General features: G+C 39.9%; 1 protein-coding gene across 3 annotated transcripts in view; it reads left to right on the top strand.

Moving 5' to 3' along the window:
- ELMO1 (engulfment and cell motility 1) overlaps positions 1-24076 on the top strand; it is a 317291-nt gene extending 293215 nt beyond the window's left edge. For all 3 annotated transcript variants that reach the window (XM_027729150.2, XM_027729149.2, XM_027729152.2), the window contains 5 exons: positions 994-1106; positions 9037-9144; positions 12679-12761; positions 18152-18229; positions 22740-24076. In XM_027729150.2, the coding sequence (XP_027584951.1) occupies positions 994-1106; positions 9037-9144; positions 12679-12761; positions 18152-18229; positions 22740-22940 (583 nt within the window). In that variant the 3' untranslated portion in view covers positions 22941-24076. The remainder of the gene's footprint in view (positions 1-993; positions 1107-9036; positions 9145-12678; positions 12762-18151; positions 18230-22739) is intronic.
- The last annotated feature ends 3333 nt before the right edge of the window (positions 24077-27409 follow it).

The following is a 27409-nucleotide window of genomic DNA, read 5'->3' as shown; positions in this document are numbered from 1 at the left end:
TGTACATACTGCCAGACAGAATGATTTTTGGTATTACCTAATTTGTACAGCAATGCAAAGTTATGGTTCTGACACACTTCATATTTTATAAATCCTCTACACATTTAGTTATTTTTTTTTAGTCTTACTAGGCTTGCTGTCGAGTTGATGTTTAAACCTGTCTTTTATATATTCTTAATGAATCTAAGTGAGGATATAACTGATGAATTCAGACATCTGTGAATCTATGTGATGGTGTATGAAATTAAACTTTAAATATTATGTGCATATGTTTTCTGCCTAGTTCTTGACATATTGAACTCTTATCAAAGTAAGATGTAGAAAATGGATTTTCTGAAGGATATATAATATTATTTCTAAAGGTACTGTGGGTCTTTGTGCTCCTGGGCAAAGGTAAAATTTGATTCTTGAGCAATCCCTAATCGTGGGCTAGTCTTCTACAAATTATGATAATAATTAATTAATTGAATTATGTGGAATTAAGGACAAGCATATAGTGCTGGATGATATTTTAGCTCATTGGGATTGCTCACTGTTTTCTATTATTGTTTCAAAATGTGTTTTAGCCTTCTTTTGTTGTGCTGGTGAAGTATACCAGCAGAGGATTGTGCAACAAAAGGTGATAGACCCTCAAATAAACTTCACAGGGTTCCTGTGATAAAAGAGCATTATTTGCCACAGATAAACCTTGTTGCTGCATTATAACAAGTGTTATTTTTAGATGAGTAAAGTCAGAAATAAATAAGTGACTTGCCTGAGTCATACAGTGATGTTTTAGCAGGGAGATGTCTACAACAGAGATATCCTGACTCACATTCTTTGTTATAGGATAAAGGGTTTTTTTCTGGAGCAGACTAGATTCTGACCTGGGCTTGTCTGTGACTGTTGTCCTCTTCAAACTCCTTGCAGAAACATCTTGTGAGACTCTGTCTCAGAGGAAAGAGGATGGTCTTTGATTGAATTTGACAAGTGCCTACTTTCTCTCTTCCCAAGGGAACTAAAAGAGAAGATTCAGCCCGAGATCTTAGAACTGATCAAGCAGCAACGTCTCAATCGACTTGTGGAGGGCACCTGCTTTAGAAAACTCAACAGTCGGCGTCGACAAGGTACAGCTCAGACTGCCTAGTCTGGCTTTTTATTTTCACTTTTGTCTGCAAGTTGAGATGAGGAATACTACTTTCACTGGCAGGATCCTTGTTTGTAGTGCTGTCTTGACTGCTTTTACCAGAAGGCATCTGAAAGCATCCTCAAGTTACAGTTGTTGTAGGATTTCCTGTGTTTCCCTGAAACTGGTTTTGGTTTCATCACACAGATGATCTGAAACAAGTCCAGCATTTCACAGAAATCCCAAGCAGCAGTCTCACACTCTCAACTGAATATTTTCATTTCTGCCCGAGTGTCCAAGCTGCTATATCATCTCAAAGCAAAGTCTTTGCCTCTGCAGGAATAGCACATGAAACTTGATTTTGAATCTCAGACTTGCACCACCTTTATATAGGCAACGAGCTCATTCTGCACCACTTCCTCTAGTACTGCCTGTCTTTGTGATTTGTCTTACATTACCATATACAATAGTTATATTATGGTGTTTAAATATCCTTTTAAAAAGCACTTAGATCAGTAATTTGTGTACCTTCATATGAATACTTGATTGATATGAGAAAATTGTTTTCCCAATTCTATGAGTCATTTCTCAGTGCTAGATCCATAGCTCATTCTATACAGTAAAACTCCCTATGGTTCTTTTCCCCTCAGAGAGGTACACTTTTTTCTTTAGACAGCATAATGGTGGCATAGTGTAAATTCAGGAAATTAATTAGAAGTCATATCCAAAAATTTCCCTTTAAACTCTCATTTTGTGAGGATTCAGATTGCTATTTGTTTTCCTCTGTAAATACAGTGCCAATTAGAAAGTTACAAAAGCTAAGAGTAAGAACTGACAAGGATCAATATTTGAGGCCTTCAGATTAATTGGGGAAAACTGTGTTATTCACAGAGAGAAGTATACCTGCAATACCTCCTTATTCAGAAACAAGGAAACAATTTTCCTTAATGTGTATCTTCTCTGTCCTGCGTACAAAAGCCTATGAAGCCCACTGCACAGAGTTTAGGGAAAGATCATCAATATTCCACTGTGACTTTCTATGCAGACTGATAGAGAGGCATGATACATGTTTTCTCTTCATCAGCATACTCATGAACTGAAAGTAGATAAAATAATGTGTAGTTTGGTTTGGCTATCAGTAGTGAGGCTTGTTTATTTTATTCCTCTCAGAGCTTTAATCCAAATGACTGAAATTCTGGGGAAGGAACAACGTTTGTAGCAAATTTTCTTCTTTTGGCAGATCTCCTAGACAAAGATAGGCTGTGTATTTTATTCTTAAACTGTTCATGATTTATAGGATCAAAAGCCTTAGGGGGTGTAAATTCATTTGACTTATATGAGTACAATTGAAATAAAAAAAATAAATATTTTTTAAAAATCAATGTAGTCTTCTGGTCCTCAGTTAAGAGGGCTACTTTGTATCATGCCTTGGAGTGAATTCTATAGGCTGGCAGATTAACTGCTTTGATGTCATATTTATACAGGCCAAAAAAAGTTCATGATTCTTTGGAACAAAACATGCGACCGTGCCTAAAAGAAATTTATCTTTTCTGAAATATATTGGTTTTCACAGATACGAGCCCATTTAGGAGGTCATGTTTCCACATGCCCTTAAGAGTTTGTGTGCTTTATGTTAGACTTCCTGTATCCCCTGAAACAGAAGTGTAAATTACCCCCTGAGAGGGAGGGAGTAGACACAACCATTGTAGAAGATGATGATGCATAAGGCCACCAGGACTAAACTCAGTATGATCTATCGCTATACAATCTAATGAAGCATGTTTGGTATATAAGCTATTCAACTGGGATCCTTTTTTAGGTATGTACAGTGCCTGGCACAGTCCAAATAGCAAATACTGGCAGCTGGCACAGAGCAGAAGAATCTCTCTTGAAATCGGCATTTATCCTTCAGGGTCTCCTGTACCCCAAAGCAGAACAAACTGTAAGACCAGGACTGTCATGATGTCAAAAGCTAGGAGATGAAGTAAAGTGAGTGGAGGACCAGAGATTTAGTTAATGATACTGAATGTCATGACAAACGTTCAGGCAATTCCTCTGAATGTCCTGATAAAAATAGTACAAAGTCCCAAATTCGTGAGTGTGTCTTCTGTTAGCTTTGCCTCCCCTCCCCATCTCCTCTCTCCTAACCCACCTCCCTGTACATGTGCCCTGTGCTACCTCAGGGGATTCAGGACCCCTGTCACCTGCCTGCTGCTCCAATTGAATTCACTTGCCAGGGAGCATTAGCAAGGCCCTGAAAGGGCCGTGGTCCATCCAGGTTGATATGGAGCTGAAACAGAAATGAGTAGTGCTCTGAGGCCTCATGATTTGCCTGTTATGTGGCAACCTACTTGTAAGAGTAGCAAGATCAGGGAAGTGTTATACTTTAGTATGTATATGCTTTTTATACCTTTCCTTTCTTTTTTTCCCTTGAGACAATTCTGGAACAAGTGTCACAAATCTACAGATTGTACAAGAAGAACCTGAACATGCCCTACACATGAGAAGCTGACAGCATTAAATTACCCATTTAAAAATAATTAACAGACATTAGCCCATGATAAAGACTCCAGAGCAAACTTCTGTTAAGATTGTTGTTTGAACATGTGGTAGGACACACATGGTTAGTCACAGTAAGTTGAAAAAACTGACTTACAAAAAAATGAGAAGAGAGTTTACAGCCTCTTATGGCCCTTTGAGAAGAGCTGAAACACTTTCATATATACTTGGTATTGGAAAGCCTTCAATCCAACAGGTTATTAACTGGGGAGATGCTGAAGATTAAGCTGTGAGGTATCTGTAGTCAGATCTCTGCCTTTTGTGTTTCAGCACAGGATTATCATAGCAGGGTCTCTGTAGCTGAAATTCAGAAATGTCATTGTTGTCCCTGCAGGATCCTTAGCACTTTCAAAAAATACATGGCCTTTCCCTCACCAGGTTTTCATAGGAGAACTGCAGAACTAACTCCTGTTTTTAATAAGTATCTTAATCAGTTGGAAATAAAACAGCAAAATCTAGCCTGCCCTTCTGGTCATTGTTCAACAGCAGATCATCAAGCTCTGCAAATCCCCACTTTGTTCCTGGACCGTGAACATCCACTGAACAGACAGACCTCTTCAGCTTTCTCCTTCCTCAGATAATTCCTAAAAGAAAGGGAAGAAGACTAAAGTGAAAACCTGCAAAGCACTCCACACACCCAATGGTTATTATTTCCAGTAGAGCTAAGTAGCAGATAAAGGCATTTTATTGAGGATAATAGATACCTCTGATGCTGTCATCTAGTACACTTCTAGTATATGTTGCTGGGTGCACTCTTGGAAATAAATTCCCCTTTTAGCTTTATAAAGATTATAGAGAAATTGCATGTTATTGAAGTGCTTTTGCAGCCAAAGATGAGGTTGGTTAAACAGTAATTTTTGGAAGGGAAGGAAACCCTGGTGATACACACCATTAAATTAAAAACATGAGGCACCATGGAAGTAATCTGGAAAGAGAAAGCTTAAATTAAAGCAAAAAGTCTAGTGAAAACAGGTTTTCCAACTCTTGCTAGGATAAGTAACTCACACTTCTGAACAACAACACGCACTTTTGTCTTTTTTTCTGCCAAGCTCTCTTCTACTGCTATTTCATCCTACCCTCCATAGTCTCACAAAAAACATAATATTCTGTGAGTGCATGTCTTGCTGAGAGGAACCATTTAAACAAACATGCCTCCAACATTGCCACAGGTCAGTTATTCAGCAGTCATTTGGGGAGCCTCCTGGCTTTATTAAAGCAGTTTGAGTGAAAATATCACTACAGCTGTATTAGAGAAAGACAATACAATGAAAGAGAAAGGATGAGCCCATATACATATATCTAAAGTCTACACAAATACATTTGTTTTCATGGGTATATTTAAAAGCATGTTCCTATTGCTAAATCTGTGAGAAAATTTTTCTTTGGACCAAAAGCTTCTTTAGTAATCTTGAGCATATCTTGGGAAAAAAACGTATACTCTCAGACTTCTCTCCATGCATATCTGATCTATTTTCTCCCCGGATTCTAACAATAGAGCACTTCTGTTCTAACCACAGCACTTCTTTGCCTGGAATAGTATTGTTAAGGGCATATGAGTCACTGGCCATTAATGTACTTGGAAACACACTGTGTAAATGGCCAGGCACTCTGTTGCCCGTCAGCAAAATGTTCTGTGCTCTACTATTTGTTCACAGTTTGGAATATTACTCTTGTAGCCAAATTGTAGCTGATTTTGTTATTTGGGATTTTTTTTAACCTCATCTATAATCTTGTGGTGTTTTTTTTTCAAACCACCACAAATCTTCAACAATGTGCTGTGATATGTTTAACCCACTGGCTGCTCTAGCAATTATCTGAAAAACATAAAAATTTGCTTGAAAACTTTCCAGGTAAAAACCAAGAATGATTAATCCTGTTTCCCAAAGAAGAATTTCTAGCACCTTAATTTGACTGCATCAGTGGTCATTGAGGTAAAAGACATAAGGACTCACCGGAAAATCAAATAATGTAGTGTCCAAAAATTGTGATGAAATCACAAGTCCACATCATCTCTAAAGACTCTGTGGTTAGCAACTGCCTTCCCCTACAGCTGCTTGCTCTGAGGAGGAGTTTTACAGAGGCGGGTATAATAACACTGGATACAAAATGAGAGTTGTAGTTCATAGAAGGGACTTAGTCTTTGGGGCAAATTCATAAGCCTGGGCCTAAAACCAAAACAAACCCCACTGCTTCCTGAATACACAGTTGCTCCACTCCAGCAGTGCACATACACACAGATCTGCTAGCTGTGGAGTACCAGGTCTTTTGAGGAATGCCTTTTCTGTCTTTAAAGCCTCATGTGGCACTTCAACTCTTTTAACTTGGGCTTTAGAGTTCTGGAGGGTTTGAACAGTTTTTGTTTTATAAACATCACTTTCAAAACATGGTAGAAAAGAACTTTTAATTCTGCTTTTGATTGGTTGGTTGGTTTGGGGGTTTTGTTGTTGTTGTTATTTATCAATTTAAAGCTCAAAGTAAATGCAGGCCACTTCCTGTGTGGTGTTCTGTAATTAAGACTTCTTCACCTTTTTTCTCAATAGAAGCAATTTCATGTAATTTTTATTTTGACTGCAGCATTATTCAATACACTACTTTTCCAATAAAATTGTGTTCAGCACCTACACTACAGTAAAATAGCATGCATCATGTTTAAAACTGTTCTCCTCCAAGGCACTGAGATGTCATGTGAGTGGGATATTTTCTGATACACTCTTTGTAGCATCATGTACAGCTGAAAATACCTAAGTGGGAAAGGCTGAGGTGGTTGTAGAAGCAAGGGTTGCTTCACATCGCTAACATGCTGATCACCCTCCTCAGCTGGGCTGGTGCAGTCATTTAGTAGCTGTGGTTGAGGAAACCTTGTTAGTTCCATTTGTAGCTTTCATTTAAGGCCTTTTCCCTTGTCAGCAAGGCTGTGGCACAGCAGCAGTTATTAGTGAGCCTACAGGAGAATTGTGACAGGCATGCTTCAACCTACAGTCTATGGCTGTTAGTTTTTAATTAACCTTGGGTTATAGGGAATTGCTGTGAAAGGCTCCTCATGCCATTGGAGCTTGGGTTTCTAACCATAAAGCCACCCCTCCCTAAAATGAAGTAAGACGTTTTCATGGAGGGGTTTTCCCCTCTTTTTATTTTGAAGTAGGGCATTCAAAGAGAACCGAGGTTACCAAAACACTAACCCTTCGGAGATTAAAGAGCCAAACCCTTGCTAACAACATCAACCCCGTTTGTGAGAAATTGAAAGGAATCAATGGTAATTTTTTTTTCAGTTACGCCATCTTTTTGCCCAGGTCATTGAGAAGGGAGTGAAACCATGTTGGGTTTTATTCAGAAAAAATTACTGTTTTAATTTTAGAGTTGGAAAGCAATATTCCTTTGTACGTCCTAATAAACAATGAGGTTGCAGTAAAAGCTAGATATGAAAGCCTCCTGCTACAGTTACTAGAGGCTTTTCTTTAGGCATAATGGTCTACCATCAGATTTAATGGGGTATATTTTTTGAGCATTGTGTTCCCTATACAAGGTATGAATATAGAAAATTTTCACATGCATTCTTCTGAGATACACAAACTGTCTAACAAGTGTGTATATGCTCTCTTTGTGTGTGTATATGCTCTTCAGATGACAGTCTGCTGAATGAGGGCCCCTGCTTGCTGTAGTTTCAAATCACTACAAAAATTTTGCAAGTGGGGTCTTCTTCTTGATCCCATACTGTACCACACTGTATGTACCGCTTACAGTCCAGAGATGCTTATATTTCAGCAGCTCTTTTTGTATGCATCACAGAATCATAATCTCAGGCTCTCTACCAGAAGTCTTTCAGTGTTGTACATGCCTGTGAGGTAGATAACCGGAATCTCTCCCATTGCCCTTTTAAGCCTTTGGCAAAAGTTTGTAAAGTTTTTTGAAACCTTTTTGTGGAAGGGGTTTGCACACTCAGGAAGTGGTTTGAAGTGTATGGGATTTTTCCCTCAAACATTTTTACCTGCCACGACAAAGAAATTTCAAAGGGCATGTGAAAGCCCATTTTTACCACTCAGTTGCCTCTTTCTGTTTTACTGCATTGCATTTTAAATGACTGACCAGGGAACTGGAGTGTTCTTCAGAAAGAGGCTGGGTCTATGAAGCCAATGTTTTACTAACAGAGCCAGGAAGCCCTGCCTTTGCTAACACTCCAAATGAGCTCACATATGCTAGCTCTGGTGGTTCTACAGCTACTCCGATGTTTTATCCAAACTGTGGTTCCGCTTGCTCCCAGCGATTGCAGCACTGCAGGGCTGTGTCAGTGCTAACATTTCCCCTAAATTGTCCCTCAGGCTGCTGCTTGGCACGGCATCAGCACTGCCAGTACAAGAGAAGCACAGAGTCAGAGAAGCCCTCTGCCCCCCTCCACTGGCATTTTAACATGTAGCCTTGCTCTGAGCTTTTGGAGATTTATAGCTTGGATGTAACACGATTGTATTCTTGACAGCTTAACGTTATGTGATCTACTTATTGAATAGAAAGGGCTCTGACACGGAGGGGTAACCTCTTTCTTGCCATTTCAGAAAGGGAATTGGCAAGCACCATCCTTGCACACGAGATAGTGTGGTGGCTCAGCTCTGCAAAGGTGATGTTCTTCACAAGAGCAGATTTTAACAGATATTGTTAAGGGGGATTATATCCTCTGAAGCATGGGTTGTCAGGAGATGTAAACATACATCTCCTAGGAAGGACTGAAATGCAAACTGGGATGTAGACTGCATGGTCACACATACCTTTGTGACCATGCAAAGCACTCAGTTATCTATAGGACAAGGGACTTAACGTCCGCTTTTTAAGTCTTTGTGTGTTTATTATGTCCAGTCCCTCCATAAATATGGGGGTGTTCTCCTATCTATAAAAAAACACATGAGTCATGATTTTCATAAAGTATGGGATATTTCAAATGTATCAGGTTTTGGGTGTCCCACACAAGACAGCTGGCAGGGCTTAATTTTCACATTGGGTGCTAATATAGTGGGTGCTAAAAATGAAGCTTTTATGGGTACATTTAAGTTATTCACTCAAAGCATTGGTTACTTTGCCAGTCTTCTGTCCATCAGAGTATGTAATACCATTTAAAACTAAGTCAATTTTTCCTGCTAGTATTTTTTTGAGCCAGTGACTAAGTCAATAAAAAAACCTTGTAGATTAATGCCAGCTTCAGTTAATCAAGTAAAATTACTGAGGAAAGTCCCTGCCCCACTTTCCATAACCCCACACATTTCTTGTCCTGAAAGAAAAAACAGCCCTTCCCTGTAGCATCTTGTTTAAGTAAGCTTTCTCCTATGCTATTGATACTGGTGATGAGGACATGTTAGTGACCTTGTTTAACGTGTTTATTTTAACAGACAAATTTTGGTATTGTCGACTTTCACCTAATCACAAGGTCTTGCACTACGGAGACTTGGAAGAAAGTCCCCAGGGAGAAGTTCCTCATGATTCCTTGCAAGATAAATGTAAGTCATGCACAAAGATTGTGACACTTTTGCTTCTTTCATGCCAGTTCTTCTTTATAACTTGTAGTAGGTTTCTCTTAATATGGGGCATTATCAGCAGCTCTCTTTATGAAGATGGAGAGCAGGGGACATTTGGTCCTGCTACTCTCCTGGGTTTGGCAAGTGTGTGTGAGGACTGACCTAAGCTTTTCAATGAGTTAATAATTTCATTCAGCTTGGAAATGTCATGTCTTTCATGGGGAGGAACACAGTTAATTTTCATTGCTCATCTAGCTGTGGATGTAAAATAAAAATACTTGGGCATATTCAGAAGCATTTCCTATCCATGGAAACAAACAGTACAGTGACTGGAGGAGAAAGACATGGCAGGCAGAGGTCTTTTTCCTTATTGTGAGGAGTGGACTTATGATGACGTGTTGCTCTCAATTCATGAACAGTATTGAGAGGACTTCACCATTTCTGTGTACCCAGCTGGGAGAGGACAAACCTCTGTTGCAACTGCTACCAGGGGATTTACTGGGATTTTTCTTATAGATAAAAGGGGTCCTTCAGAAAAACATACTCTAGTGGTTTCTCCTTCATCCTTAAACATGAGTTTTAGAGGTTTAACATACAATCCTGAGAAACTTTTTTATGCTAATGGAAATAATGACCGGTGTTGTTCTGTCACTGGGAGGTGACGTCAAGAAATCAAGCACTGAATAAGGAATGATTTCTTTTTGTTCTTTTCTGAACATTCTTGGCATTATCAAATTAGACACACATTAGAAGCTCCACTTCTTTCACAGAATGGCAGAAAGACTAATTTTTCAGAAGTTTGAAATTTTTCCAGCCTGAAAATTGAGGAGTGATTTAAAATTTCCTGCCCTAACCTGTCTCCAGGCAGCACCTTTTGAAAATTTTAAGTGCTCCCAGATGCATTCTGGGAGGGAAAAAGGGATGAGCCTGTCTGATGCTGGAGCCCTGGCAGTTTACAGTACATTCCCTTGTTTTCATTGCCTTACCGATTGCCTCAAGGATGTTCCACGCTCTTACTGCAGACTCGACAGAATGTAGGACAGGGTCTCACATTGCTGTACTGGCATGGGAGGAGGCTGTTTTCATGGACAAGGCTTAGAGAAATAGCTGTTGAACGTTATAGTAGTGTCAGGATGACAGAAGGATGAAAGTCACACTTGAAACGTGAGCACAGTTACAAGGCCAGCAATTCCCAGATTTGTTTGCTTTGACATGCTTCCATGCACAAACCCCTGAACCTGACTGTGAGCTTCATCTTGCATGTGCATTTTCTATAGGCTCTTGAGCCTCTTCAGGAATGTCAGAATCCCATGGGGGCAGAAAGCTCTTGCTTTAGAAACCACTGGGCCAGACCCACACATTCCCTCTGCATGCCTGCTGGCAGAGCAGACACCAATGCAGTTTGACAAAGAGATGATTATTTCATCAATGTCTCAGGTTTTCAGCCTATGAAGGATATAAGATTTACTGCAGTGCTACCCACATTAGATAGAGTTTAATTAAATAAAGTTGAGAATATTGCAAGACACAAGGTTATAAAGTGGCACTATTGTTTGAAACTGTATCAGACCAAACTGGCCTGGGAATTTTACTGAATACTTTTCAGAAATATTCTGATTTTTTTTTTTAATAGACTTGTATTGATTTTTGGACTCCTAAAGTCTGCATATGGTGACAACTTGTCAGCATTTGGAAACAGGTCAACAGATGAAAGAGAATAGGTGGGTAAGAAAACAAGACCAAGAGAAGCAGCATAGGGCATTTTGTGTGCTCCTTGCCGAGCCTGAATGGTGTTTATCTCCAAAAATAAATGCGGGGGTTTTTAACCTTTTCACTTCTTTGAATGTCACCCTTCTCTTCAGGCTGGCAGAGTTAACAAGCCACGCAGACTCCATCTGGGACAGAAAACAATCGTCCTCTTTCTTGGGGCTTCATCTGTTGTGAGCACATCACATCTGTGCTCATGCCCTCCAGCATCTTCTAGTCAGCTTCTGATACCTACTTAAGTCTTTGATTCTATTTTTCCAAAGCAAGGAATAAGCCAAGTTCCAGATACATAAAGATCAGGATGTCACGCCAGCCTGTGATCTCCCATAGTAACTGCATTCCAGATCACAGAGATCAAGTGTATGAAACCTGGAGAAAATCTTTCTTGGTTGAGAGATCTAACTTCAGAAAACCCTGCCTTATCCAAACAGAGAAATTGTTTTTCTGGGCATCTTCAGCAAGTGGCAGGAACTCTTTCTTCTTAAGAAGACCTTTCTACCATAGTTGCAGTCAAATATCTCCTTTACTTCCCAGTTTATCCTAGGATAAACTCTCTCCTCCCAAAAATAATCTCTCCTCTTCACCAAAAAGTAGGGGAGTGTCAGAGACAAAAATTCAGCAAGCCCACAGTATAAAATGCTGAGACTAAGGGCAGGAGAGTTGAGTAGTGAAGAGCAAATGATTTCCTCTTTCCATTTTTCATGCAAAACAAGTCCTTTAAAAATGTCTACTATATCTCATACTGTCCATTTGACCATAGTGCTGAGGTAATCTGTCATAAAATACATAGTGCTGCTGTATCCAGTAGAAGAGAAAATGTATTCCTCCTCTCCAGTATTTCCATTAGAGTTTGTAAAGAACTGGGCAGTAACAGATTTTCATATTATTATGCGGTTCTATAGATACAATGCTTTTATGCAGCCACAAGGATAATGTATTATTTATGGAGTGTAGAAACTGTCACTTAGTGACCATATTGTATTGTGGAGCATAGAGATTCCCATAATGTAATTACTCTTGGAAAAATTGACTTTTGCTTGAAACTCAGAGAAATTTATTTTTATGTTTTAGTGACCTCACTCTGTGAGTGACTCTGAGCGGCAGCAGATTCCAATATTTTTTTCTTACCTTCTTTTTTCCCCAGTTATTTCTGATCACTTCACATTTTAAAGCAATTGGAATGGCTCATTATAAGCCTTAGTATTCCTTATTCCTTTTGGTACCAGAAAGCAACTAAACTGCTGATGGGAGTGAAATAGAAAACTATTTTAAAAATTCATACAGGCTTTAAAAGCTTTAAGTGAGTGTGATAGGGTCCAGCTTGCCCAACAAGCTCTCTCCAGCAGAGACTTTACCTGAATGCCTAGGAAAGAGCAACAACAGAGCAGGTGTATTACATTAGTAAGGCAGAAAACTATATGTTTTTGATACACAGGAGTACGCATAAATACTGTCCAGACACATGTACACGTTTATATGAAACACTCTTACCCAGCGTACTCTTGCCTTCTCAATAGGCAAGAAAAAGCATTCTCAGATTTTTATCCAAATGCTTGAGATTTTGTCAAGACTCATTGGTTCCTATTTTAGTTGTTTTCTTCCAGTTTTCTCTCTTACAAAAGGCTGGAAATGGCAAAGGAAATGGCAATTTTAACACATCAGTCTTGCCTCTTTTTACACGCTGTAGCTTTTACACACCTTGGTTATAATTAATTTTCTGGGTTTTGATTTTGTTTCTTTTTAATGCAGTGCCGGTGGCAGATATAAAAGCTGTTGTGACTGGGAAAGACTGCCCACACATGAAGGAGAAAGGAGCTCTTAAACAAAACAAGGTATAGTTCTCAAGTTGTTATGAACACGTACTGTGCAGAATACAAAGCTTGTCAACTTGACCTTCCCTGAAGTAATACAGGTATTTTTCATTCCAGCCTGCCATGTTTTCATGTATGCACACCCTTTGTTTTCACCTCAGACCATTTGAGTTAAATTATTGGGACAGCCTAACCCTCCTTCATTCATATTTCATGGCAGATGTGCATTGTGTGAACACAGTTAGAATAGTCTTTAGTAGTGATATTTTCTACCTCTAAAGCAAAGCAGCAATGACTGTTGGTACCTGCTCCTATATTGTCTCTGATAAATAACTGGTTTGTTCCTGGTTCTCTGATGAGCTCACATTCAGTGAAACCTGCTAAAATTGCAGTTAATGTCCAGCTGATGATACCGTCAGGTCCAGTCAGGTAGAAGAACAATTGCGAACAAAAGGATGTAAGGTAAATCCTAGGCAATTAATGAGGCGTGTAAAGATGTATTAAGCACTGCATTTGGGAAATAATGTGTAGGAAACCATACTCACCTTAAATTAGATTTATGCTGCCTTTCAGAGTTTCAGATCAAGAACTGTAAGCTAACAGTAGCACTAAAATTATACAGTGCCAGAATCTTGCCAAGTTTCTGTTTGTAAGAATGGTCACCACATCAAGAAGAAGTAGAGTTCCAAAGTCTGGCATCTTTAGAGGTGAAGGTTTCATACTGTATTATATGAGGTATGGTTGTAAATTTTTTATCAGGTGGTGCTCTCTGACCTTACAAGAAGCAGTGAGACTCTACTGGTGTTCAGTCTGACCTAGAACAACACCCTGAGAGATCTGGGAACCAGATCAGGAGATTTGAATCAGAATTTCTAGTTATCTGAAACTGAGAAATTTTGGGTCCAACAAGAAAGAGATTTTGATGGACAAAATAGTGAAGAGTTCCTGCTTCAACACTTTGAGAATAAAATTCACTTTCAGAGTTGCAACTTTTCTTTCCTTTACTATGCACAGATAGGCAGAGCATCTTGAGTATTTTTTGCAATTGTTTCTCATACACAGAAGTTGCTTTAATTCTCTCAGGATACCGTCATCTCCTTTCAGCATTGGCTTTACGTGGTAGGAAATTAAAAAGTCGTGCCCAGTGAGGAAAAAGTCCCGGGAGTATTTTTCCTTGTTGATTTTCTGAATCAGGGCACAAACACACACATGCGAGCACAATAGATTGCGTACGACTCCTACGTCATGTTACAGCTGAACCATCAACAGCATTTGGCTAGTGCATTTATATGATGCATATAAAGTATTTTGAGTTCTTCCTTGTCTTAGCACTCATATGTCCACACAAAACAGAAAGATGGAAAGCAGTGGGTGGCAGTGATGGAAATGTGTCATCATTATGAAGCAGTAATGTCTAGATAGTATTTAATGCTAAATAGCAGTGCTGCAGATCAGTTTGTCCTCAGCTCTCAGCGTGGCCCCACTTCCTTAGGTAAAATTGCTTTCAACTGGTATAAAATTTCTGCCTGAGAATATGAAAATCAGGAATTGATAGATGGCATGGCTGCATCCTTGCCTGGAGCATTCTGTTTGTGACCAAGGCAATGATAATTTTGATGTTTTTGCTAATTCTGATGTGGTGCAGGGTTTTTGATGGTTTGGTTGTTGGGTTTTTTTTTTATTTCCTCAATTCCTTGTTTCTTTTTCTGGGAAGCACAAAGATTTTGAAATTAGCTATCATCCCAATCAAACTGTCATGCACAACATTGCAACTGCTTAACTGACATCATAGGAATAACACATCGTTGTTTGCAGTGTACCAAGTTTATATGGATTATGAAGTTAAAATTTTAAAAAAAACAACACACAGAACGCAATTCAACTGAATTTAGTGTATGAAACCTTTCACTTCCTGAAATTTCACAAGCAATTATGTATTTTTTAAGAGGCCTTTTGATCCTGTGCTTTCTTTGTACATATATAACAACCACCTTAATGTTTATTCATTCACGGAAAAGAAAATTGACTGGCAGAATGCCATGCTACAAGCATAGCTGGAATTGGCAAAATGTCCATAACAAAGGCTTCAGTGTCTCTCCATTTGCCAGCACATGGCCATTATTTTTCCAGTGGGATGATTTAGAAGTAAATAAGAGTTAAACTGAATTGGAATTTGCATGCATATGAAGCTGGAACGACTTGATAGGACCAAACCTGAATCCATTGTTGTTCATCTTGCTTGTGTTTTTAAATTAGGTTAAATTTTTAAGTCCCCATTTCTGACTCTTAAGTAATATTAGTGAATTTTAAAGAAATTAAATAGATTTTGCAGTCTTCAAAAGAAAGCATGAGAGAATCTGGAAAAACATTGTGAGATATTTCAAAGTGTTCTTCTATCATCCTTTATTTGCAGATGTGGCAGGTTTCAGGCCTTGTGCCTTTATAGTCAGCTGAAATGGTTCTGCTCACTTCCCTGTTGAATGAAGATTCTCTTCTATTTCATGTTGGTTAAAAAAGTTCCCTGCCACTGCCTGCCTAGGTGGTTCTTTGGGGTGGATCTTCTGACTCTGGCAAGAAAACTCAACATGGCAAGGTCTCAGCCTTCAGTAAAGACGTGGGAGTTTTGAGACTGTTGAAGACAGAGTAGGCAGAACATAGTTGAGGTCATTCCATCTGTATGGGATTGCTCAGCCACAAGCACCTAAAATGCCTGTTCATGAAAAATAGCTTGTCTCTGGCCTGTGTCGGGGGCCAGAGGAGACTGGGGGTGAGAGAAGCTCTGGGCACAGGAGAGCAACCTTCCCTTCCTACTACCTACAACAACTTTCCCCATAGAGCTGAAACTAAGGAGTGGAAAGTATCAACCTGCAGTTGCAGAGTCTCTTGTTCCCTGTTTTCAGCACAGTTCAAAAGAGAGGCACATCGTGGGTCCCAATATTGCCACCTTTGAGAAGTATGTAGGGAAGGAGAGGTCTGACTTGTGCAAGGGTGGAAGAAGTTAGGAGTGCCAAAGGAGTGTGTTCAGCAGATTGAGGTGCAGGAGGAGGAAAACAAAACAAAGAGGGAAGGAACAAGGTGGAGGAAATGTGAGAGAAAAAAGACCAGAGAAAAAAAGAAAGTGGTGAAAAAGGCTGGAGTGGAAAATTACTTTGAGAAAGGCTGAGAAGTAGAACAGAAAAGGGAAGAGAAAACCACAGATGGCTGATACAGACTGACCAGTTTTCCTTTAAGAATTGCCAGTTCCTCCTTGTCATTGATGATGATGTAACAAAACCAGGCGGGGTCTCTGACAAGTCAGCCAGTTCAACCACTGAGACCACTATCAGTGTGGAGGGCCAGTTGGCAACTCCAGCTCCTTAAGCTTCCATTTTCCTTGACAGTTTGCTATGTATAAGGTGACAGTGATGCTGCCACCTGGAAGCTGTAATTCCTAAGCCTTTAGTGTGCACAGAAACCAGCAAAGAAGCTGAACGGTAGCCAGGGCTGCCCAACTCACACTTTTCCCCAGAAAGGGAAGCTTGGTGCCCTAAGGTGTAGTCTTTTCTCACTCTCTACCTGACTGGAAATGACCAAAACTTTGGCTCCCTGATATATTCCTCTTCCAAGTAGAGATTTTTGTTCTCCTTTTCCTTTCTTTGAGCTGAAGAAATTAAATTCCTTGGAATTTCCCAAAGGACAAATATACAGAGATCAGGCTTGTAAGATTGTTGACCTCTATGAAACATCATAGTATAGCAAATGACCTTCAGGAACATCATAGTATAGCAGTACAAGCCCTTTTTTCGGTGCTACATTTTATTTTCACAACCTTAGTTGCATTACTTGGCATGTTCTGCCAGTAATTTGTAACACTATCTGAGGGGATAATGCCAGGTTCATGTGGGCAGAGGTAGATTTGTTTCTGTAATGAGGAACATCGCTCTTAATAAGGTGTGGCTGAGAGACATGCCTACAACATAGAAAGGCTCTGTGAGCCCTGAGCCATTTGTTTGCTGATTGCACCAGCACTATTAGTATCTGCACCTTCCATGGGGATTTAACACAGCCTTGTCTCCTGTAGCCTGGCAATACAGCAAGTTGAACCTAGTAACTAAACTCAAGAAAACCAAGAATATTTCCCATGAGAAGCCTGACCTCTAACATCCAAGCTTATCCGTAAAGATTGCAAGTTTTATGACTCAGAATCTGCTCTTAATCACACAAGTTCAAAACTGAAATAACCCTCCCTTACTGAAATCCAAATTCCTATGTCTAGTTTCGGACCAGGAGATCAGGGGTAGAAATCTAGAGCAATATTTATGCTGCAGTCTCTGCAGTCAATTCTTCCATTTTAAAACTTAGTATAGCAAATTTAAGAAACCATTCTCTTGTCACTGCTGGCAGTGCAGGGACTGTTGTCAGCTGAGAGACAGCAAAAGTCATTAGTGTGGTGGGGCTCAGGAAGTCAGGAGGCAAAAAGAACAGGACACGTGATACAGATCATAGTTACAAGTCAGCACTCTACTATGTAGCAGGGTCTTTTTTCCACAGTTAATATATCCATATCAGCTAGCTTACAGTTGCAAAATCCTTGTACTGGCACTTGTAGTGATGCGTGCAATAACCATAATATGACAACATCTTTGTATGCTCCCTGCTGGTCATTGGAAGTTCATTATTTATTCAGATTGATTTGGTTTCCCATAGGAACCCAGGTCCAGGTGACTTTTAGGGAAGGTCAGTGCTTGAGGAATTCACTTAGGCACCTTTTACAATTCCAACTTCAATGCTTAGGGCAAAAAAAGATGATTGTTTTTTCCTTTCCTGAAATTCATTTGAGTCTTTAAATAACCCAGGCAGTTTGGTTTGACTGAGGCTGCTGATTCTGGTTCAAGTAGAAACAAAATTACAGAAATCTCCTGAGAGTGAATAATTTAATACATTTCCAGCAGTGAAAAGAACATAAGTACATACCAGGATATTAATTGCCCTGGCAATATTTTTGACACAGGGAATCAAACCTTGCAGAACTTCCAAGTTTAATCTATACAAATGGAAAAAAATGTGAGCCTTCATGAAGAGTTTGTTGCAAGTGTATTATTATGCATTATATTGATTATGTTGATTATAGTCCTCACTATATTGCCTAGCTCAAATTTAAACTCAAATGCTAAAATAATCCATGATCCCGTGAACTACAGTCAGTACTGAGGTGGGTGAGTTTATTTTGGCTTAAGCATCTGTGGTGGAGTTCTTGCTGTGCCAGTCTCTTGCAGTGGTTTGGTACTGCTCAGCTTTGCCCAGACAGCAGAGTGCTGTAACTTATTTTTCAACTTGTTTTGGGGAATAAGGGATAGGAAAGAAAGAGAGACATGAATGTGTGAATACCTCTCTCATACAGCATTAATATGTGTTTCTTTGTATTGTTCCAGGAGGTGCTAGAGCTTGCTTTCTCTATATTGTATGACTCAAGTGGGCAGTTGAATTTCATTGCTCCAGACAAGCATGAGGTAAGTCAAGTTCAGAGTACAGAATTTTTTTTTGAAGCCATATTAGTTGCTTTAAGGCAAGAGACAGCTTTGTAAGAACATAAGAATGGGCATCTTGGCCCAGAGTACCGGTCCATCTAAATCAGTGTCATGTCTCAAAACAAAGTGAGAGCCAAGGAATTAGTATAGGAACAAGACCTTCTGCAACTTTCTTGCATATCTGAGCCACAGAAGGAACATGATTTGTATTAAAGATCAAGATTTTTAAGCCCTCCTGAAATATGAGCCATAAGAAAGAGAAATGAGAGAGCTCAGGCAGACCTTCCTGAGGTCTTCCACAGGTCTTGCTCATCATTTCCTGATGTAGTGGATTTCTTTTGGTCTGCTCTACTTTAGTAGACACTGGAGAACTTTTTTGTGTGTTCACTTTAGCAAACTTTAGTTCAACCCTGAGGATTTTTACAGCCAAGCTTTCAAAGAATCACTGCCAGTCTCAGCTCATTTTGACAATGCCAACATAATCAGGGGTGGTTATACCATCGTTAGGTCTCAATTTCAGCCAAAGACTTGTGCTCTCCAGAATAGCATATCCCCTTAGTGTCACATTGCTTAAGACTATTCATGACAGGTGATCTCATAGAAGGCCCTCTCTCTTCCATCTCCACTAGGAAGCGTTTTGCAGTGGCTTTCACTTGTATAAAGACAGTGTAAATACCAATAGCAAGGATGAATGACAATCCCTTCCCTGCTCCCTTCTCTTACAAGAAAACACAGGAAAACAGACAACATCATTGCCTTTTGGGAGGTGATGGGATTAATTTGCCTAATTGTGTGGAAGCCTAATTGGATGTGTTTCTCTCAAGGAACTTTCAAGTAAAGGTTTAGCAGAATGCACTGTATTAAAAAAAATCCTTCTTATTTCTAAAGCAAGAAGACTTGGTGTTACATTTGCACACTTATTTTGTGTTATCACGTTTGGTCTTAATTCAGAACACTGTCGAGATGATGAAGTACAGAAAATTGCATTAAGCTGCATTATACTGTAGTGTTAATAAAGTGCATGACATTGTTTTACCAGTTAAGTGTACTTAGTTATGCTGCTTCCACATTTTCAGTTCTGAACTGAAACCTTCAAATAAATGTTAATTTTAGGAGAGGAAGTACAGTTATGCTCATTTGGGTTTTCCTATGGATTAATATTTAAGTGTCATTTTTAAGTATGTTCATTCCGGAGAAGTATTTGCCGGTCAGTTTTCATGTAAGAGAAAGCAGCAATAGGATCCCAGGCACAATGTGCCGCTGTAATTCCAAGCAAAGCATAATTGTCTTCATCCTCTGAATGGAACATATGTTCGATGATTTCTGATATAAATTCTCCAGAAACTGAATTCTAGACTGTTTCAGCTCATAAGAGGAAATGGTTTTGAAAATCAACAATTTTTTCAACCACTATATCTCAAATATAGCCTATAGCTACAAGTGGATTTTAATGGTCTGAATGTTCAAAACCTGTTAAGGCACTCCACTGACGGGCAGCAGCAGTGACATGCACTAACCTAATTGCTCATGATTGTGTTAAAACACCTGTCATCTTTATTTCTCTTTCTGATCTTGTGCAGTTTCTTCAAAATAAAATTAATATGTTCAAAAAAATGGCCAGAGGCAGCCGTCTCTGCTGCCACTTGACAGTTCCCAAATGAAAGTTTTTAAAAGGACATCTCACTTCCTCTGTACTTTTCCATGGTCTGCAGAAGAGTGAGTTGTGATTAAAGTAGAAAATACACGTGTTCGGAGGAAGCACCCAGAAGGAAAGGCAAAGTGGCATGTTGTGAAGCCCGTGACTCTTCACCAAAGTAACTGGGGTGCCTGTCAATGGAAGTGCTAGTTTAGCAGCACTGTCAATCTGGGAGATTTGTTGGTGGCATCTCAAGATTTGGAAAGCTTTCAGGAATGATGTTAGTACATGGCAATATCAGGTCAGACTTGCAGGGTTTTTTAAGTACTTCTGTAGTCCTCATGATTGTAGAGTAAGTTGGAAGGTGGGAATTGAGCGTATCCTAAAAATAAAAACTGAACTAGGATCATGGGATAATTCTGGTTGTAAGGGACCTTGGAGCTGTCCCCAGTCTGACCTCCTGCTCAAAGCAGGTCAGCGATGAGCTCAGACCAGGTTGCTTGGGGCTGCATCCAGATGGATAAAGCCTGCACAACCTTTCTAGTTCCACTCTCTTGACTCCCAAGGCGATTCTTTAATAAAATCTCATTACTGAACCAGGATTGTTGAGATTTGGACCTCATTCTTGCACATTTAGGTTTGGCAATTCCCTTAGCCATCTGCTGGAGGTTACTGGTAGCCAAAGGATTCAGTACTGTGAGATCACTCCATTGTATTTGTTTTTCATTTAAATACATAATAACTGGTTTCAGCTACATAGCAAAAAGGTGGATTAATCTTATCCTTGATTTTTGACAGAGAAACTGATGAGGGAGACCATAATTAGGTTTCATTGGAGTTTTATGAAAACGAATCTCTCATAAATTAATTTTTCAGTGGATCTTAGTCTCTTTTGCGTATTAAAAAGAAAAAAGATTCTGAATGAATGCCTCTGTTTTTCCACCATCTCATTAGGATGTCTCTCTGCTCAAAATGTACAGGAGTTTAATTAGATGCACTTGCCAATATGTAGATTAGAGAGGAAGCCCCTTTTCCAGGCCATTGCACTAGTCTGAATTGTGGCCAGAATTTGGTTTCTGTGGGCCCTGAATGAGTTATATCTGGAAGAGGAGAGAACTGCAGTTCTGCTTTCTAGTCTTCTGGGACTCCTCCCCAGAGAAAGCACTGACCATACTCGCTGAGCAGGTGATGGACGATTTATGTCAGGGGCTGCATCTGTTGAATGAATGCTCTGTGCTTCTGTAACCTGAGCAGAGCCTTTTGCTTTTATGTTCCTTTCCTCATAATGAATTTGGGGAAAACTCTCCCAAAGAAAGATTCCAAGTCCATCATAAAAGATTATAGTCTGTTCAAAAATAACTACATTTCTAGGATAGCTTCTTTCTTTTCCTGATGTTCTACATACACTCCACAAAAAATGCATGCTTTAAAACTCTTCAGTGGCACACTTTGACAGCCTAGAATTGGCAGGCTAAGTTGTTTATTTAGTACTTGTTAGCAGGACAGCCTGAACTCTAAAGTCTCTTCTATATAGCTAATCTCATGTTAAAGCTGCAGCTTTGCTTGCCAACACCCTGGGTGAAATCCTTGCTCTGCTACTGTTTTGTCACTGATTTAAATGGGTCGGATTTCACTTCGGATATTCAAGTGTGTTAACCCATACTATTTTTAAAATATGCCCTTTTTTTGAATGAAGACATACCCCAAGAGAGGGGTTTCTCTCTCTTCCTTAAAAATAATCCTCATTTCTGCTGTGGGATGAAGTCAACCATGGCTATCTTTAAACTTGGCGGTATTGTGTAGCAAATGGTCAGCTAAATTTAAAATCCATTTTTTGGCATGAAATCCAGCAGAAGTACTTGTAAGATAAAAATGCAGTTACAGTTGATTTAATTTTTCTCCTGCAAACTAGGACACAAGTTCATGATTGAAATCTTTATTTTGAGATGACAGCATTTGAGTATTTCTGTTCATAGTTGAATAAATGGCTTGTAGTAATAAATGAAAGTGACTTATTCAATAGAAGTTGACTCTAGATCACCAATCTCCCTTGGGTTTGTTGCTGATTTAAAATGGTTATTCAGCCCACGTTTATCACAAGCTGTCAGCTGTTGGGAAAGATGGCATCTTCTATTAGGAAAAAGCTAACAGTAAGGAAAAGGTTTTAGAGGTCAGTTCAGCATTTTCAGCATTTAGTATTACACCCAAGCAGCTTGACATTTAATTTTAATGAAGGATATAGCATTATCTGACTTGTTTTTGCAATATGTTATTTCATGTAAAACAGGTGTAAAGTAAGCACAGATATGTGAGACTATCTTTGTGCAAGTCAACTGATACCACTTAATCTATAGGAAAGCAAACCACAATAAAACTAGATAGTACAAGATTTCATAAACAGTCGAGAAGGATTTGGGGGTGAGATTCAGTTCACCTAAATTAACTGTCATGGAATTAAAAGTTTAGTTAGTGTAAGATAATCAGGCTTTTTTAATAAGTACTGGGGAAAGAGAATGAGAGGAGTAAAGGAGATTTATCCAGAGGTTCATTGTCCTAGGTTAGATATAACTCCCATAACTGCCGAAGAACATTCAACAGGAAGTTTGGAGGAGATAGCAAATTGTCAAACAACTAAATACTGTCATTTCTTTCCATTTTTATGGAATTGTTTTTCCATTTTCTAGCAGCTCAGTGAAACATGTCATCTTCATTATATGAGCTAATAAAATTCATCAACCTAATTTTAGGTCTCTTTGTAAGTCCCTGTGGGAGCAATACCTGTAGAGGACCAGGCCAGACAAGCAGTTTGTGTATGAAAAGTCTATTAATGATAGTTTTTATCCTTTTCCTGTGCAGTACTGTGTATGGACCGATGGGTTGAACGCCCTCCTTGGGAAGGATATGTTGAGTGATCTAACACGGAATGACTTAGACACACTGCTCAGCATGGAGATAAAGCTACGCCTCCTTGACTTGGAAAATATACAGATCCCAGATGCTCCCCCACCTATCCCAAAGGAGCCCAGCAACTACGACTTTGTTTATGACTGTAACTGAGGCAGTCACTGAAACTTGCTTTGAAACTGGAAATATATTATAACTGGAGAGATATTAAAAAAAAAAAAAAAAAAAAGAAGAGTGTGAGGAAAAAAAGAAACCCACTTTTGCACCTTGGATTTTGGCTTTGGGGAGGGATGTAGAAACACCTGCATTCCTTCCTGTTCCCTTCATCCCTTCCTTCCTCATTCCCATCTTCCCCATTGCTCATCCAAATCCACATTGCTTTAATTACCTTGTAATTGCAGGCTATTGGCCTTGCTTAAGGCAAAGACTGCCACTAAGAAGCACCCTCCCAAGGACTTTTTTTACATTTTTAATACTGGAATAAACATTCTTAACTAAAGGACATTGTTATCAAACTGCATGCCTGTGAAACCCATGTGGCAGGGCAGAGGCTTTAACTGGAAGGAGGAGGGGGGTAGGGAGCAGAAGCAGCTACTGTAAGCAGAAGATTCCCCCAGACACTCAAAAGAGTCTGCTCACAACTGAATCCAATGTGATGATGAAATTCAACTGCTTCCCAGTGCTTGCACCATTCGTCACTGTCATTATCCTTTTCACTGTCATCTCAACTCTTGCCACCAGCCTTCACTCAACTGTGATCGGCTCCCAGAATGGAAAGTCTGCAGGTTTTTGCTGTACCATACGCTGCAATGCTGCAAGAGCTTTTAACTTCTTTTCCTCCCAGCTCTCACAATAGCCCCACACTAGCAGATCACTCTCACAAATGGTGTATGAAGCCACCAGTGCGTCCCATCCCTATAGCGTTCCCTAAGCCTCAGTTGCCTCTAAAATTGGCTTCTTGCTATTTGAAGTGATTTTTATTTTCTTGGTCCAAAGTTCAACAGCAATTTTCACAAATTAATTACAACTGGCAAACATCCAGGTTTACATTGTTGTCATTGCTACAGTGTTAGAAATTTGCAAGGGATTTTTTTTGTACGGGTTCTAATTTTTTTATTTTATTTTGCCAAACAAATATATTTAATGAAAACTAATTTCATTGTGCGTACTTTTGGGGAACAATATTTTTACTTAATTTCCATTTGGAACATTTGCCCTGAAGGGAAAAAATAATATTTCCCTTCAACTTCACTGTTGAATAAAAACCTGAGTTGTGATGATTCTTGGAACTTTGTTTTTCTTCTGAAGTTGTCTTTTATTCTTTATGGTTCCTAGAAATTCTGAAGTGTTTGGTACAAAGAGGAGAGGGAAAAGTGGAACCTTTCTTAACTGCATCTGATTTAACTTGTTCATTTGTGGTGACAAGGATGAGATGCATCCAGATCATGTAACCATTGCCATGGTTACATGAGCCTTCCTGTGAGAAGGATCCTTGTGAAATTCAAAATCCCAGCATATTGATGTGCTCATGGTCAGTTCAAGGCTGATGCCTTTCCTATGTTTACTGAAGCAACTGTCTACCTGTATTTCCATTTCCTCCATCGAGAGTGTTTTTGGCTGCAGCATAATTGTATGAGGAACATTTGAGTTTGGCAGGATGGATTCCCTTCATCCTCATGGTTTTCTAGGTATTTCACTAAGTTCAGTATGTCTCACTCAAAAGTGCTGGGTCTAGATCTAGAGGGACCCACCAGCCCTTTCCCTCCGACTGCACATGCTGAAGAGAGATGTTTTTCTATGCGAGTTCCTCTCCTGCTCAGACCCAGCTGAAAAAGACTGTGAAGGGGGTTTTATCAGAGCTTGTGCTAGTGAGAAACCCAGATGGTTGTTCCCATTCTGACAGTCAGAGAAGACCTCAGCTGAGGTGACCTTTGCTCCATCCAGATGGCTCTGGGGCAAACGTCCGACTAACCTCACACCAACTGAGGAGAGAAATTATGTCCTGCAGTGCAACAAAGAGAAAGATAATAAGAACATTGTATGAATTCAAGTGTGAAGGTCCCAAGGAAGTGCCTTCTCGAAGCTGGTGCTTGCATATTTTATGAATGCCATAATCTAACAGAACGTATAAGTTGGTTTAGGTGGCAATGGATGGTAAAGTAAGGTAAAAGAAACTCTGAGTTAAATACTCGAGGGAGAAGTTACAGTGGACCATGGCCCAAGAGAAGATTCGGTCTTAATGAGAACAGAGATGTGCAACATAAGATGTGGAAATTTGAGACGGTTTATTCTGCAGAGCCTTGTCAAACTATAGCAAAGGTAGTCATAGTTAGGCACTACTTGGCACTGAGGATTTCAAAGGGGTCCTGGGGGTGAGAGATGGAGATAGGAACACATTTCTTTACAAGGTACTGATGCTGCCTCTTATCTTCATGCAGACAAAACTTGGAGCAGAACAGAGAGCTTGAGTTATTTTATTAGTTTCCCTGATCCAGCTGGATGGCTTAGCAGTACATAACCTTTGCTTCTTATTTGCAGATTTCAGAGTTGTGTATTGCTTTGTTAGCCAAAGAAACACCTTTCACTCCTAAGTGATAAGAGCCAAACAAACACTGCTGGCTCAGTGGCAATCCAATGCTGTGGCCTTAGCAAGTAGGCATCTGCATGACAGTCAGAAAGGAGCAAACAAAAACCCTCCTTCGGGGGACAACAAGGAGAGAAAGGTTAGACTTGCCTTCTCCACTACGGTGAGTGCCCCTAATTCCACCCCAGGAGTCCAGGGGAGGTGGTGCGAGAAGAGCTGGCAACCCAGCCCTCTGTATCAACATCTCATGCCCATCCACATTACACTGAGACACATCAACACCACTCAGACAGCACGGGGCTCTTGAGCATAAATGGCTGGAAGCTGGCCCTCTCCTTACACAGCAGGTGACACAGCCCATCAGCCCCTGTCCTGCCCTGGGTGGGTGCAGCCTGACCAGGGCAATCCAGGTCTGGGGCCAGATAGATACCACAGCACTGCTGCGTGGCTCTATCTCACTGCTTCCTGCAGCCCTACTTTGCAGGATCCCCAACTCCCCATATGGCCTGGCTCTTTGTATGGGTTATGCATCATGTGGGATGGTCACATGAGCAGGCATGCTAAATTTGTATCTGCCTACGTGTCCCACCCTGACACAAGAAAGAAGAGGCTCGAAAGATGCGTTGGCGTAATAGCCCTTGCAGCTATTTTAGAAGCACTCCCACAGCAACTTGAAGGGCCGTGGTGCAAGGAAGAATCCTGCCTTCAGTTTCTAGAGCTGTCATATAGGCTCACTTCATCATTATGAAATTTAAAAAAAAAAAAGTTAAATTGTGAACAAATATCCCGCTGCTTCCCATTCTTAAAAAAAAAATAAACTGAGAATGAAAATGACAAATTCATTTGCTCACACTGCTGTGTTCCAGTAAAGCTTTTAAGTCTCACATTCAAGGAGATGCAGCAGGAAAAAGAATTGCTATTGAAGTTTCTTGTATAATTTAAAAACATTAAGTGGGTAATTGCTTGTAAAAGCCATAAAGGGGAGAAAGAACAAAAAAAAATCAGTCTAATTTTAGCTACTGCTTTGGAAATGACTTTGCTTTTGAAAGTTAATATATTCTTTTACCAGAAAACTTGAATCAAGAAAAATATGTATCTTCTTAAGTCAACTGCTTTCTCTGCTTGTAGGGACAAGGAGAAGAACAGCAATGCTAAGTAATCCTGTATAAAGCAAGCTATGTGTCAGAGAAACAGGGCTTTTATTTCTTCTTTTCAGAAGCAATTCCTTTTCCAGTATGGAGAACTCTTTTATTAAACCTTACAGCTTGCATGGAAAAATAACCTCCTTATGCAAAGTGGCAGGTAGGTGCTGACTCTCTCTTGTGTTGCAAAATGACCGTGCAAGATTCTGATTATTTTATTTGCAAAATCCTCTTGTGTCTCCATGTCCTACCCAGAACTGCATTTTTCTTGCCCAGGGTGCTTGTCATCGATGTTTCTCTTCCATCAGTTTTCCCTGTTAATGCAGGCATGTCACGTGTCCCCTCAGCAACCCTGTAGCCCACCAGCTGCGATCACACAGGCTCTGGCCATCTCTCAAAAGAAGGAGGGGTGAAAGAAGAAAAGAAATCCCCTCCTGGCAGGGGAAGATGGAGAGAGGGGCATGAGCATAAAATGCCCCTGTAAGCATCTTCTCTTTGGTTGTTTGTCATTGCATTGTACTGCAGTGATTAGAGATGGCTCTGATGTGTCCAGCTCTACAGTGGTGCAAGCTGTTAATCCTGAGCAATAACCAGCAATGGAAGATGTTGGGAGCAGGAGGACACTCTTGTACTGCCGTATCCCCCCTTCTCTGTTTTGTTGCTGCTGCACTGACAAGTAAATGGCATTAGCTTCACTGTCATATGAAAGTCATTCATCTAAGGAGCATAATAAGATTAATGTGAGATTTTATCCCGTTCTTGTTCCATTCTTCTTGAGAGTTTAAAAAAAACTAATAAATTTAGTCCTTACTGACCTGGGGATATCTTAGCTGCCTGGAATACTAGGCATCTGACATAAAAAAAGAGCCCTTCTCCTTACAGCACCATCAAGGAGG

The sequence above is a fragment of the Pipra filicauda genome, unplaced genomic scaffold, assembly GCF_003945595.2.
Source record: "Pipra filicauda isolate LSUMZ 115617 unplaced genomic scaffold, ASM394559v2 scaffold233_size1220752_pilon, whole genome shotgun sequence".
Lineage (NCBI taxonomy): Eukaryota > Metazoa > Chordata > Aves > Passeriformes > Pipridae > Pipra > Pipra filicauda.
This window is presented reverse-complemented; position numbering and strand designations above follow the sequence as displayed.